Source organism: Barbatula barbatula, assembly GCF_947034865.1.
Source record: "Barbatula barbatula genome assembly, chromosome: 18".
Lineage (NCBI taxonomy): Eukaryota > Metazoa > Chordata > Actinopteri > Cypriniformes > Nemacheilidae > Barbatula > Barbatula barbatula.
In genome coordinates, this window is record NC_136781.1 from 11,912,732 (window position 1) to 11,927,811 (window position 15,080).

Below are 15,080 nucleotides of genomic sequence, written 5' to 3' on the forward strand. Positions count from 1 at the left end.
GCTAATGCCATTAACAATAGATTATATTCCAGACGAAATTACATTAACAACTTTTTTCCCTCCTCTCCGCTAAATATATCCCCTGGATTGCAGATTTGAATGCGGGGCAAAGTTTGGAGGACTCCGTGCGGCACATGGAGAGAGCATTAATTACTTTGAATGAGCACAGCTGTAGCAGGGCAGCTCAGACGCACAATCTGCTCAGTCTAGGCAATGATATAGAGTAAAGGAATTTTTACAAAACCTGTGAAAGTGTAATAAGTCACCATAACATAAATCAGCATGTCTGCGTATGAAACGTCCTTGTGGGGGGAATGCGATACTTTTTGCTTCTTTGTCTGAAATCTAAAATGAATGTGTCAAGTACAGGGACAAAAATCCATTTGTTGTCACCTTGGTCTTTATTAGTCATAAATATCCTCTTTTTCTAGAAAAATAATAACCTTTTTTTCAGGGACATCGACTAACAATCTGTCCTAACCAGGCGTGAAGCAATAAAATTACAGGTGGTGAGATTTTGTTCTGAATCCTCAGCATGCGAAAAGCATCAATACATTTTGTTCACGTGCTTTATAGACGGTTTCTAATGTATATGTGGCCCGAACCAAACTTTCGGAAGACCTCAAAGAATCAATAACTGCTGAGTAGTTTTAATTTAATTCAATACAGTTAATATACAATTAAATATTAATATAAATGAAATTTAAAATAAATTGTTATATTATAACCAAACACAGACCGGAAGTTAAATTTGGGCGTGGAGCGTGTGTCCGATAAAACTAGTCTAAGTTTAGTCTAACATCACATTCAATTGTATACTACAAATCAAATATTTCACTGTCACCCATAAATGTGTTATTTCACCCATCATTTTTTATTTCAATATAGACACAACAGCCAAAAAACTAAGCGAGACACTGCAAATTATGAAAAGATGATGAAGACCATCAACCAATGAGACATGAGTGGGAGGGGCTTACCGGTTGGCGGCTGAGCCCGGAGCAGGTATGAGTTGTGGGAGATTTGGTCCTCTGGGTGGGGCTCCAGCATGGTGTGGGAGGAACTGCTGTCCAGCAGGGGCACCTGACACTCCCTTATGGTAGGCGGGGCTGGATGAAGGGGGACAGGAGGTGGAGAAGGTGCAGGGGGTAGGAGGCTGGAGGAGGCAGTGGAGGGAGGGAGGGGACGACCTGAAGAATGGACAGATAAAAGGAGACATACATGTTACGATCATGCGACATGACAAATGGGTAGATTTCATGTACTAGACACACAACATATAAACACATATTTAACACTCACATATTACAGTTATTCATATAATCATATGCCAGACGTTATGAATGCTGATGTACTGGAACTCTAGAGAGACTCAACAAACACTGTTTTACTTCCATCATTCAGAGTGAAATAGGATATTTAACAAAGAAAAAAGTAGGATGGAAATTTTTAGGATTATCACCATAGGGAATTGACTGGTTCAGAAAAATGGGTGCTCCACACCAAAATGGAGTCAGATCTAAATGTAAGTTTGTGGAAGTCCTCTCCTGAAGGACACGGAGGATGAAAGTCAATTCGGCTTTGACAGCATTACAACATTCATGTGTGCGCAGAAGCAAATGCAGCTTAGGCAGTTTTGTCCACTAAAGCTCCACACCATGGGAGCTTTGCATGAGTACACTTAGACCCAAATGTACTCTCACTTCATCAAAGTAATACAGACATATCATATGTGATTTCCCACAAGGATTCCACAAGAGAAACATATACCTATGGTATTTGACAATACAAAGCCTTCAGTTATGAATCGCATGTATTTGTTGGCTCTGTGCAAATGCACAAGAGACAGGTTGGTGCAACACGTTGGTTTTAAATGCATTTGAGTTTTCGGGTAATTGCCTTGACATTGGAGGTAAACTTGCAAACGTATTTTAAAGAAGCTTGTGCAGTGAGATCTCATAAAGGAATTAGAAGACTATTACCTGCCTTAATTACTCCGGAAAAGAGGAGACTGATGGAAAAATGCCACACTCGCTACAATCATACCGCATTGTGTACGGCGGCCTTTTAAGATCCATATCAGTAGAACGAAACGGCAACGCATTGACCATCATTTTAATTGGGATCAAATGCAGACTGTGCAATTTCTCTTTCAAGAGTTCCTTCAAAAAGCCATTCGGGTACATATATTTTAAACCCTGACTGCCTGTTAGCAGTAAGGGAGAAAGGTTGAAGAAGTGCTTTTGTAGAAAGACCTTGAATGCAAGAAGCCTATTGTGCCGATGTGAGTCAACTTTTCTCTTCAAAAACACCCGCACACGCTCGCCCTCCCTTTCCTCCCTCCCTTTTGTCAGCATGCGGTCATTCAGCAATACCAAGTGTGTGTTGTGTCAAGTTGCTGTGCCTTGAGCGACCAACACACCTCAAAGCAAAACCAGCACACAAAATACGGAGCACCTCATGTATCTTTCCTCACAGCTAAAGAAAAAATCCATATTTGTCTAAAATGTTTTACCCTCATGTTGGTCCAAACCTGTATGCAACAGAAGAAAAACTTCTTGGAGAACTGTTTTAAGCTCGACAGAAAAACAGCAACCGCAAACAGGCACGGAAAGACTAAAGGGTGAGTCAATCGCATCTCAATATTTCTCTAAAAAGCACTCCATGCTTCCATCTGGATCTGAGAACGGTGAACAGAAAGTGAGAGTGGGAAAGGATCTTCCCTAATGCACAGAGGGGACGAATAAACACTCTGAAAAGCTCAGTGAATATGTAGACGAAAGAGCTAGAGGTTAAGTGTGGGGTCCTTGATCAGCTAAAGAGATAGACTGAGAATATGGGCATTAAAAACGCAGACGTGCGTCCAAAGACACAAGGGCAGGTGGAATTCTGGATAGTTCTACAAGTGCCCTCTTCAAACAAAAGAAACGAGAGAAATAGACTACCGCGAGATGCCGTCACTAGAACAGTAAAGACGATAATGTTTGATATGTTTAAATAAATATATAAGTCACAATGATTATCGGCCCTGCACTAATTTTAACAAGCCCATATAATGTCCGTCACACAAAAACATGACACCATTTTCAATGGACCATTGCTTCAATAACGAGAGTATTTATGGCACCGGACATGTGAAGTGTGCATGTGAGTGAATGCATGCGTGTGTGTGTGTGTGTTGGGGGTTATTAAATTTTAAAACCACTTTAATTACAAAAAAGGAAAAATTGCATTAGGTGGCCAAAAGCAATTATAGAAAACTTAATCTCCTTTGCAATTAGGCTCAGGGGCATTTTTTAACTATTGTAATTTATTTTTACTAAATTTCTATAAAGGTCAGTATAAATTGCTTTGTGTTATTAGAACAAAGGCTCGTAATAAGGGGGTTGGGGGGGCACCTGTTCCTCTAGATGATTCTTCTCCTTTGCTGTCCTTCCTAAATTCCCTCTATCTCTCTGGAACAGTAGTTCTATTAGCTCGAAATACTGACTTGACCTTGAACGTCCCTGATTTGACCACCACTGTCTATTACGACCTTGAGTGATGTAGTTAAACACTTTCATTTTTTCCATGTCAAAAAACTTTCTGGCATCCCAGTTTAAAAGTAAGCCATTCATCGACAAAGTTACCAAGGTGTGTTGTGAGATAGCAACTTCTGACTTCTAAGTTGGAGGACTATCTGTTTATCCAAACAATAGCGTAAATAGAGAAAGTTTGGAAAGCTATTATTTTTCTGACACTGTTAGATGTAGCTAGTCTCTATGAAATTACTGACTGCAACTTTAAAGAGCTCCTGTAATCAAAATGAGATAGAAATGCAATATAACACACATATCTTGTGTTTTCAGGGATCTATAAAGACCTTACATTATGAAGTGTTATGTATTTATGACCTTAGAATGAGCTGTTTCTATCTTCATACACCCCAGGTCCCCTTACATGGAATGAAGGAATGTTGTTTCTAGCCCTAAACAGACAATATCGAACTAATCGAAAATAAGTTATCTCCTTCGGCAGAGAAGCGAAAATGTGACAACATATTTGTCCGCTCAGAGCCGTTGTAGTGATTTGAAAAGGAGAGGGAAAAAGGGAATGGGGTATTTCACTAATCGTATTAGTTTTACATCATTTTTAAGTACTTGGGTGAACTACAGTATATGTTGTAGAGTGAATTTGGGGTCACTATAGCGTTTCACAAATAAAAGGTTCACAACTGTGATGCAGGCCTACATTAAATCACATAGATCTTAAAAATCAAGCATTTTTAATACAATTTTAATGGAATTACTTTATAAACCCCATTGAGCATCAAGATTTGTCCTATCACTGTCAGTAAGCCATATGGCTGGACTTCCATAACTAAAAAGAGATGTCAACTGCACTTTGGGTTCAGTCACTCACGAGCCAACATTTCACAACCGCTGTTGCTTCTGGCTTTGCTTCATATTGGCAAAATTTGATTTGTGAAAGTTACCGTCCGTGTACAGACTACACGAAAGTGCTTTGTGACGCTTGATTTCACACGCCTCATAATTCATAAAGTTGAAGGTCTTGTGTTTTTTTTTTGCTGCCGATTCTAACTTTCCATCACTTGTTGGAGCCTCTGGGTGTGAGCGCTCAGAAAATTGCATTATGCAATGTAATATAATTATGTGAAAATCACTCCATTGCATTGTGGGATGGAATCAGACATGCCGCTGACTGAGGCCGTTCTGTCGTCACACGCAGAAGTTTCACAAAAACACGTTCGTGGACATACCCTAACAGCGAGGCCCGCGTCTAGCTAGCACATGGGGCGCGGCACATCATCTCTCCGCCCATCTGGCCGGCGAGGATATGGCGAGCCAAAGAGGCCAAAAAGCTCAGGATGAGACAGCTGGAGCCCAGTCAGATGGAAAGTGACAAATTACCACCCTAATGAGAGCCATTCATCATTTCTCCCTTTATTCTCTTGCTCTTGCTCTCTCGCTTCCTCTATTTTCATCAAGAACGCACATCAACCGGCAGCACCTGCATTCAAGAGAGAGACGGGGAGGAAAATGAGGTGGATTACACCTCAGGAAACAGAAAACACGGCAAAGCACACAGGTATGTGAGAAAACAAATAGAAAAGTAGGAGGGATAATAGACTTCTCAGCAGGGACGTTGAACATTCCGGCACTTCGATACAAAGTCAGCAATACAATTTAAAAAGCAATTTCAATGTTAAAAATTGGCAAATTGGTGTAAATTTGACCTTGAATTTTTAAACTTGTCAAAGACAACCACATACTGTAATGCCCTTCATTTACACTTTATTTTAAGTGTTTACTTGGATAATTTCTTTAAAAGAACTCTTATGTATTGCTCGTCAGTCTGCAGGTTTTGCTTTTCCTGAATTTGGTATTGAAAATCGTGCAGTATTACTGATACTGACGTTGACAACTTGGGTTTTGATATCGTGACAGCTGCACTCCATATACCACATGATAATATGGAGGGACTTTGATAGGAATTTGAGAGACAGACATCATCAGTCAACTGTCACACCTGCACGTCTCTGCCGTGATCCGGGCAGGAAGCCATCTTGCGTCCAGTGATGTTAAAATGGCCGCCCCTCGTACCCTTTCCAACTCTACCAGCAAACGTTGGGAACAGATTGCTGTGTATTGGGTCCGTTTTCTCATTCTGATGTTGCGTCATGTCAAACAGACTGACAGGATCCTAATCTTTACAACCACTAAGCTCAGTCGGGCCTGTCAAAACACTCACGCCCATTTTCAACCATAGCCAATGCTAATGGAAGAGCACTGAGGTTGATAATGAGACACACACGCACTAGCACTGACACAAGCTAATACACAATCCTATTCCCTTGATCCTCATTCACTTGCCAATAGCATAACATAAGGGGAAACTGTGAAAGTTTCACAATTAAGAAATTTCGAATTTCTCAGCTTAAGAGTGGCATTTACATTTGCGTTTTTCCCCTTGAACAACCCTTTGATGTTTCACTTCAAGCCAGTATTCTCTTTAGCTGAGAGCTCCTTTATAATCCTGCTCTTTTTTCTCGATCTGTCTGAGAATATCTTCAGGAAATGCAAGTCAAATCCATCAGCATAAGCAGCAAAGAGGCTCTTCAGCACATTAAATGGAGGATCAGCCAAAAGACCAAACTTTAATGGAATTTGCCGACTTCAGGTTCGTCTATGGCAACTCCAGCTTCACTTTTGTTATTATTCCTCTATATGTGTATCTGATTTGGCTTTGTGTCCATCACAGTAAAGTCACTCCAAGGACCCTTCAAGTGGCAGAAAAGTGAGCTACAGGCCCTGAGAGGCTTTTAGTTTGACTGGCAAAACCTGCTCTTTAATAACCTTGAAAAAAAAAAAAAAAAAAAAATTCTGTCATCATTTATTCATACCTTGTTGTTTAGAACGTGTTGCTTTGTTGCATGATGCTTTTTTCTGTTAACATTTTGAAAAATGTCTTGGTGGTTTTGTGTCCAATGGTTTTGTGTCCAATGGAAGTCAATGGGGTCCAAAGTTGTCTGGTTATAAAAGTTCTTTAAAACATCTTTGTGTTCTGATGATGATTCAAGATCATACAGTTTTGATATGACATGAGGGTGAATAATTTTTTTTTAAATCCTACCTTTTCAAGGCATAGATATTTAACAAAACCTGGCCCAGCTCCTGCCATCTAACTGTATAAGAAAGTTAAGAGCACCATACAGTGCACTAAGGGCGAGCACATAATGACAAAAATATACTTTTTATTTCTTTAAGAGCCCCTCAGGTCAAGTAAACATGGTTGAATCAGGATGATTAAGTCAGGCCATTTAGATTCCATTTTCATGCACTTGAGTGGCTGCGATCATCCAGGCAGTAATGCATTCAGTTAAAGGGTATTCCAAATGCATGCATTTACGCTTAAATGCCTTTTTGTTTGTTTGCTTTTTTAACATGTCAGCATCCTAAATTCTCTATAATGATAGCAATTCATCATCTATTCAATGCTATGCTGATTTATTCTTCTGGTCATGTACTGCATCACTATATGCAGGTCACTGCACTTTGATCCCCGATCACTGATTAAAACACATCTTCCACCGATTGCATGTGTTAGCGTGTCCTGTTCTTCCAGACAACGTGCGTTGAAAAGATGATCAGGATTCAGGAGCAGCCACACACACAAACACAGCACGTTGTCAATTAGGCAGATTACACTGCCTAATTGACAAAGTTATTTCCATATAAATTACATCCATGATGACAGTGTTATGGATTCAGCACGTTTCCCTTGCGGAACGAAGAAATATCGACTATCACACAACAACCCCACCACCTGTCCACACACAGACTTTCAATTTTCAAACACATTTTTAGGACTTTACCTGTGATTTTAACTGGAACGATGATATTTAGCCTTGCACGACATTGCATCATGCACCAAAGTAGCAAATTACAAAAAGAAAAGACAACCATCTGTAGCCTTGTTCAGCAAACTCAAGGTCCTCTATCACAGACATTCACTCAAGAAGTTTATTTAGAAGTAAATCACAAAAAAAGTTATTATTAACGCCTATACAACATGTAGACATTGAACAGAATGGTAAAAAAATATCAAGTTTATTTAAAAGTAATATTTAAAGTGGTATTCTGTGAATAAAACTGAGTTAATATATATGATTAATAAGTTATTTTCTCTGTTTACATGAACAAAAGCAGAACACGCTAGGACTTGTTCTGTCACTCCCAGCACTACAATATTCATAAAAGCTTTTTGGCATCCAGACACAACCCTGAGCTATACCACACTTCTTTATTTACAAGGCAAGACAAAAAAGCTTTTAAAGAGTGCATTAAAAAGTAATATCAATTTCGACAATGTAAGGACACAAGGCGAACCTTGTTTGCCCACGAAAAAGGAAACATTTACGCTGACATGCACTAAAAAATGTCATTCTAGGAAGAAGTTCACGAAATGTCGAGCTAACACATAAGAAGATCTTTAAGGTTAGATTGGAGCCATTGGTGTAAAGGGGGTGACATCATAAAAGCTACCGCCCCAGCAGATGTTGCATGATATTACTATCATGTTGCCATCCCATCCATATCGCCCAGATGGTCACTTCCTAAGTGGGCGGTTCTTCGAATAACCTGCAACGTGGAAACGTTAGGATAAACTTCACACTTTTTGCTGGTGACTGCAGAGCGCTACTTTAATTCAAAGTCAATCCATTGACAACAAGTGCTTATCCATTGTTTCTGCCGAAAGCTTTAACCCGTTAACCAGAATTCCCTTAAAAAAAGGGAAATTATGAAGCCAAACTAAAATAGATATTCATGAAGCGTTTTCACTAAAAGAACAGGTTTGGTCTCCAAAAGACAGACCTGAAAAGTAGATGTCGATTTTCTTAAGGAAAATACAGTGTCTGCAGAACAGCAAAGAGTTTAAGTGTTTGGATGATTTGAAAAGTTCTGAAAACCCAAACAAGATTTGCACTTCCAAAAGAAAAAAAAGCACTGCTTCCAAAGCAGCAAAGAAAAGCATGAACGTTTTGGATACCTCGCAAGGTCAAATAAAGACCAGGGTCAAAGTTCTAGGCAACTTTTAAAAAAAGGTTTAGCCTTTGGCTTTGTAGATGTGAAATGCTTGCATTGAAATGTGCTTTGCCATTGCCATGACACTCATCGGTATAAACACAAATTCTATGTGGCTTTTGAAAAGTAAAAAGGGCTACAGATGGTTAAATAAATGTGAAAGGGGCAAAGAGGATTCAGAACAAATAAGATTTAGCTCACGCTGTCTATTAGGTTTTGACCTTCAACGCCAAAGGAAAATTCATAAACTTTTATGATAAACTTTTAAAAAATATATAAGCTTTAAGTAACCTTACTGTACATTTTGTACATTTGACAGACACCTATCCAAATCTGTTTACACCGTGTTTCCCTAAAAAACTTCCGAACAGAATCCACAGTCGCTCGTTGTGCATCGTCGTCGTTGCGACAAAAACTCTAAATAACAATTAAAGATGTCATGTTATGTCTAGTTAGGACATACACATTACACATTATTTTATAAATTTGCACATATCATTGTGTTTGTTAGCAGCACATGCTCGAAAGCCCTTCAATAGCCTTTAGAACTCCCACAAAGACAAATAGCACAATAAAGCTATAGCTGCCAGTGACAAACACCAGCACTTCTGAAACAACACATGCTCTGTTTCTAGGCGTACAAAGCAGCAGACAAAGCAGCACATACGGTTCTCCTCACGCAAATCAGCTGTTTGGTGTGAAAGTAGACGTATTGCTAATTATATTCCAGCGAATAACTCTTTGATGTCTCTGACTCTGTTAGACGAAACTCTATTTTTAGCACGGTTAAAAAGAAATGAAACGCGGAAAAAGTTTTCTTTCCATCCTCTCATCTCCTCACCTCCAAACGTCTCCACATCGCTTCATCTCTTCCTTCACCTCCTCGATTGTGCAGTCTTTAAAAACCTCTCACCTGCACTGAAGATCAAAGCATGAGGGCATACAAAAGATTCCTCTTTCTATTAAGGTAACAGCCTCTAAAATCACAAGTATCACCGATTACTTGCTTGTTTGTCCATCTAGGCTTATTCTTATTTCTCTCCTTAAAGGATAAATCACTCCAGAAATACAATATCCTGATTGTTAACCCATTCCTTGTGCCTTTATATTACATTAACATTTAGTCATTTAGCAGACGCTTTTATCCAAAGCGACTTACAAAGAGTTCGGGGAGCAATACGCGATATGTCATACAAAGGAAACTTCTGGTGACTACACGGTTAAAGAACTTAAAATGATTCCAGCAGCAGCAGAAAAATACTCTAATATAACATTTTTGTTAACATAAAAATGCTTTTTAAACCATTATTATGAACCCGACTTTTGCATTTTTTTATGTGTTTCAAAAATGTGTAAAAATTCTGTAAATTACAGTTTACGTAAGGCATTTATTCAGATCTAATGCAAGACTAGCCTTTGTGATTACAAAAATTATTGTTTTCCTCAAAAACCTTAAATTTCATTTTGAATGAAGGAATAAAGAACAACTCGGATGTCATTTGTGCGAGTAAATAACCAGGACATTTTTATTCTGGAGTGAATTAATCCTTTAGTATCTTTGTCTTTTCTCACATTAGTTGTGAAGCATGTTCCCTCTCCAATGCTACCGGACAATGTGTTTTCTAATGCAGCTGTTGTATATTGAGCCGGTGAAAAATATAAATTGTATTATCAGTATATGTACAGTAAATTATATATATATATATATATATATATACACATATATATGTATTTATGCTGTATATACAGTAAGTGGAAATAATGCACACCATGGCAACTTTTTGTTAGGGTCATACATGCAATCTTTACATCATTTATGTGTGAACAACAGACGCAAATGAGTAATATTTATAGATGAGAAAGAGACCATAAGAGAGATACACGGTGAGCTAGAAAAACACCACCTCATACATATCACGCTGCGCATGAGTGCTACAATGAGGAAAATTCATCAAGCCTTTGCATCAGCTGACCCTAAGGAGAGCGTGTGTCCCTGTGCTGGAGTGCTGCGAGAAACCCTAAACACCTGATGCAACATCTCCTGCGTGACACCTGACATTACATCACACACACAGCTCACGACTCGGGCTGCGTTTAAAACACTACCATCAAACAAATGATCGCGCAAATGATGAACGATCTCATAATCGACACAAATCGCTCTCTCTCGCACGGCCTATACTAAATCATTTAAGATGAAGGAGAGTCTGTGCTTTCCATGCTCGATTGAAAATGAGATTTTTAATTACTGTATGACCTGGGGTATATTAGCAACATATTAATGTGCATCATTAACCTAGTGGTAACTAACCCCGTCAGCTCATTAACTACATGTGATTGGACCTGGGTGAGCATAGGCGAAGCTCTAGCTCTCATCAGAACCACCTGTGACGACAGCACACAATTACAAGTTTGAATATGCGCACACTGATATCTTCTGGTCAGAAGAGCAAATCACAAGGTCTTCATAATGCGAGAGGATGTCGTCGCTTTCTAAGTCTGGAAAAAAGAGGATGCAGTCTTTGAACGATAATTATGTTTCATTATGCAGCGAAATGTTTGATATGTTGTGATGTGTACAGAAACTGTAAAGAGCAGGTGCGCTTGTTTTTTGCTCGAATGTTTCATTACGTTCCCTTTGTATTATTAATGAAGTCATTTTACCTGTAAACGTGATGTTGTTAACTTAACGCACATAAATAAATGTGGCTAATGTTAATAGAGCTTTCACAGAAATTACAAACAGAACGAAGTCCTTGTGTTCCAATTTGAAGCGTATTATTTTTATTTTTGGAACGCTTATCACGACTTAATATGCAGAGATTAAACAATCTTTTGTTTCTCTTGAAATCTAAGAAAAGAACATTGACTATTTTGGATGACCAGAACATTGGCTCAACAAATGGCTTAAGTTTGAGGCGGGACAATCTGTTTTCTCGACCAATGGCAGATGAGGGAATCTTTTGGAAACATGTTTGGAAAAACATAATTGCCTTCAAAAAAACACAAGGTGCATGTAAAATGTATTTCCAGAAAGTGTATTTGTATTTCCAGGTACACTACATTGACACTGCTTTTTTATAATATTGCCCTAATAACAAAAACCCCAAATTCACATTTACATTACTTAGAAAAATAAACAAACACAATGTCCTTCATAATGAAACAGATAACATGCCCTTGTAAACAAACACACACACATGATCGTGTAAATGCCTACGCATTCACAATGAGACACGCTCGCTCCCTCATAAACACACACACACACATCCGGAACAGATGGCTGTGTATATTGAGTAGATAGGGTGCTTAACAAATGCACCTGCACACCGAATCTCCACAATATATCGGGCAGTTCTGAACAGCGTTCATGGCGGAATAAATGCACGGAAGGCCATCTTTGACCTTGCGAAAACCAAACGGGTCAGAGCGATAAGTCAATATTCTTCAAGGGACTACATCTCCCACAATCCTCCATCACAACCCTCACTTTCACAATCAATACATACTAAGTTCCACCAAAGCAAAATCCCGGCTGACCATATAGCAAATGACCAGTGATGTTGACAGATGATGACATCATATGTACAGTAAAGAGTATCTTACCTTCTCCTGTCTCCATACTCCAAGTCAGCTTTCTTTCACCGGTTCATGATAGCAGAACAGTGTGCATGTCAGAATGTCTGTTTAATTCATTCATTCATTCATATACACTAAAAGACTGTGGTGCTATCAGTGTTTCAGTTTTACTGTCTGCTCAAAGACACTTCAGCTAAGAGTGAGAAGCTAGAGGAACTCCCACTCTCTCTCTCTCTCTCGCTCTCTCGCTCTCTCGCTCTCTCGCTCTCTCGCTCACTTCCCTCGGGTCCAGTTCCTGCTCATGCCATTTGCAAAGGTTCTTTGTAGTCATGCTTTTTCAAACAAGCCGCTTCAGAGTTTTGAGTCGATTTTGAATGAACTTTATATATATATACGGTGTGTATTTATATATATAAAAACACTGTGTCTCTGAAATGGTGTGGTAAAGATATTACACGTCTAAATAATCGAATTCCCATTGAACTGTACCTTCTGCATAACATTTGCTTTACACTATTTTCATCGTCCATCCTCCCACAAACTCGCATGTCTTTTCCCACATGAAACACAAACAGAGTTATCAAAATATCAAAACAATAAACACTATCATAACTGGCTCTCAAACTCTGTTGCAACTTGTATTAAATGTATTAAAAAAGACAATAACAATTGAAATAAAATTGGCACATAATGCTCCTGCTCTGTGGAAGTTGGCAGGCACTTTCTATCTGTTTTCACGTCACGTTATGTTTTGTGACAATTCCAGCTCAAAGTTTTCAGAGATCCTCTTTACTTTTGCCGTCTATTTTTAATGTACGGTATCAACATCTAATTTTCACGTTGCATATCTGCATGTCTCTATCTCTCCCTGTCAGAGGAAGAAAACTGAAGACCAGCTTCACATTCACACCCGGTTGTGACCTGATGCAGAAGGTACAGCGATTAAAGCACTTAAGAGACCTGTGCTTCAGTACTCACAAGGTATGGACCCCATACATTAAACTAAGTGCTAAGTGTGATGTAGATGGGCGAGCGAAGGGAGAGAACTCCGTATATTTTGTCTCTTTGCCTCAACAAATTTCCTGGCTAAAACTTTATTCGGCCTCAGATAACACCCCCCAAACTTGTGCATGGTTTATTCGTTGACAATCTGATGCACGTCGCTAACAAAGTTGCAGGTTGAAATAACCAAAACTGACAACATTTTCTAGCAGTGTAGCCTAAAAAAACACATTTGAAAAATAACTAATTACTAAATTTGCCAAAATTGTCGGGGTAAATGTCAGCAAATATTTTCACGCCATTCTGAGATTTCTAAGTACTTAGTAACAAGCTTTCAAAGTATATATCTGACAGCAGAAGTCTACATTCAGCCTTGCAAGTCTATACACTTTGTGTTATATTTCTGTGTTCGAGGTGACTTTCATTTCCGTGCTTGTCCGTCCCTAAACAGCACATTCTGTAATATATTCTATAAAATGTCTTGTTCTCGGTCAGAATATGTTACAATGTGCACCAGATATGAATGTCATTTATTCAAACTTTCTTCCATACCACAAACTGCAAGGCAGGTGACGCCACTCGGAGACGCAGTTGCTGTTCAAAATAATCCACACGCTACAGACGAAGAAAGAGAGCTTTCTCATGCTGAAGCTTCCATAATGACAGGATCTTGACATCTTTCCAGGGCTTGCCGAACATCTCCCCCCGCATGCCCGTGTCTCTGCATCCTTCATTGTGCGTGAATGTGTGCTTGTGCATGAGTGTGTGTACCAAAAGAGGAGGGGGCACTTAATTGCCATTCCCTCGCGTGAGACTGGCAGTATAAAACCAGTGGGATGCCTCTACCTTCATTAGGTTGTGCTGATGATCCTGCTTCATGCTGCAGAACGGGCATTTTACGCGCCATGTCTTTGCATCCCTATGTTTGATTTTTCTATGTGCATCTCATATAGCTCTATATAAAAGAACGTGTAACCTTCCCAGCGGATGCTGTGAGCCAAAGTTGCTTCCAGTTAAATCAACAAAGGGGCTTATACGGTACACTTCACCGCCCCCTTTACCCATCTCAGCCCCCTCCCCTCGCATCTTCCGCTCCCCGTGCCAAAATTCCAGCACCCAGCTGGAGGAAACATATCAAAATGTGTCCAATTATGATACAGCATGCCCAAACTCTGCTAATTAGCACTAATTCAGTGACAAATGGATTCTTCTTTGAATAGTCCTCCACTAAGGCTCAGCTGTATTCACGACACCAATATGCCGATCGCCTTAAAGCTGCTTAATGAAAAAAGGACACGCTTAAAACTTCTATAAAGCAAAGTCGGTTTAGATCAACCCAGCCTTTCCTAACTGGGAAGACAGATCCAGCTTCACCATAGAAGAGAGAAAGATAAGAATATACAGATATGTGAGAAGACAGGAAGACGGTTGGACAAAGAGAGAGATGAAAGAAATCAGAGACGTTTTAGAAGCTATGAATAGATTCATCTCCAGATTCCTATCGGCGGAGACCACGACTCGGATTCTATAGTTGCCGTCAGATTTAATCGGGAGTGACAGACAGCGGTCAGGATATCACTGGGATGCGTTTTCAGCAGTTAAGGGACTTTTATCCACCCTGGACCAATTCGCGGGATGGAAATCTCCATCTTAACATCTGTTAGCACCTTAAACAAAATCAAAATCCAGTGTTGGTAGACAAACACATGCGTGAGTCGGTGTTGAAGAGAATGCTGGAATCCACAGATACTTATTCAAATCTGACAAATCCAAATGAAGTTGAAATTGAGCTCACCTCTGAATTGAGCGACTCAATCGAAAACCTTCACAAACAACACGCACTCACACAGGTGATAAACAAGTATTAAAAGAATGATAGTGGAAGCCACAAACAGGTTTTGAGGTAATCAAGGT

At 39.4% G+C, this 15,080-nt stretch overlaps 1 protein-coding gene across 2 annotated transcripts in view; it reads right to left on the reverse strand.

The window, feature by feature from the left end:
• Positions 1-15,080, reverse strand: part of tenm2a (teneurin transmembrane protein 2a) — a gene marked incomplete at its 5' end in the record, with an annotated part of 196,256 nt that overhangs the window by 75,831 nt on the left and 105,345 nt on the right. For both annotated transcript variants that reach the window (XM_079480154.1, XM_079480153.1), the window contains one exon: positions 981-1,190. In XM_079480154.1, coding sequence (XP_079336280.1) covers positions 981-1,190 — 210 coding nt within the window. The remainder of the gene's footprint in view (positions 1-980; positions 1,191-15,080) is intronic.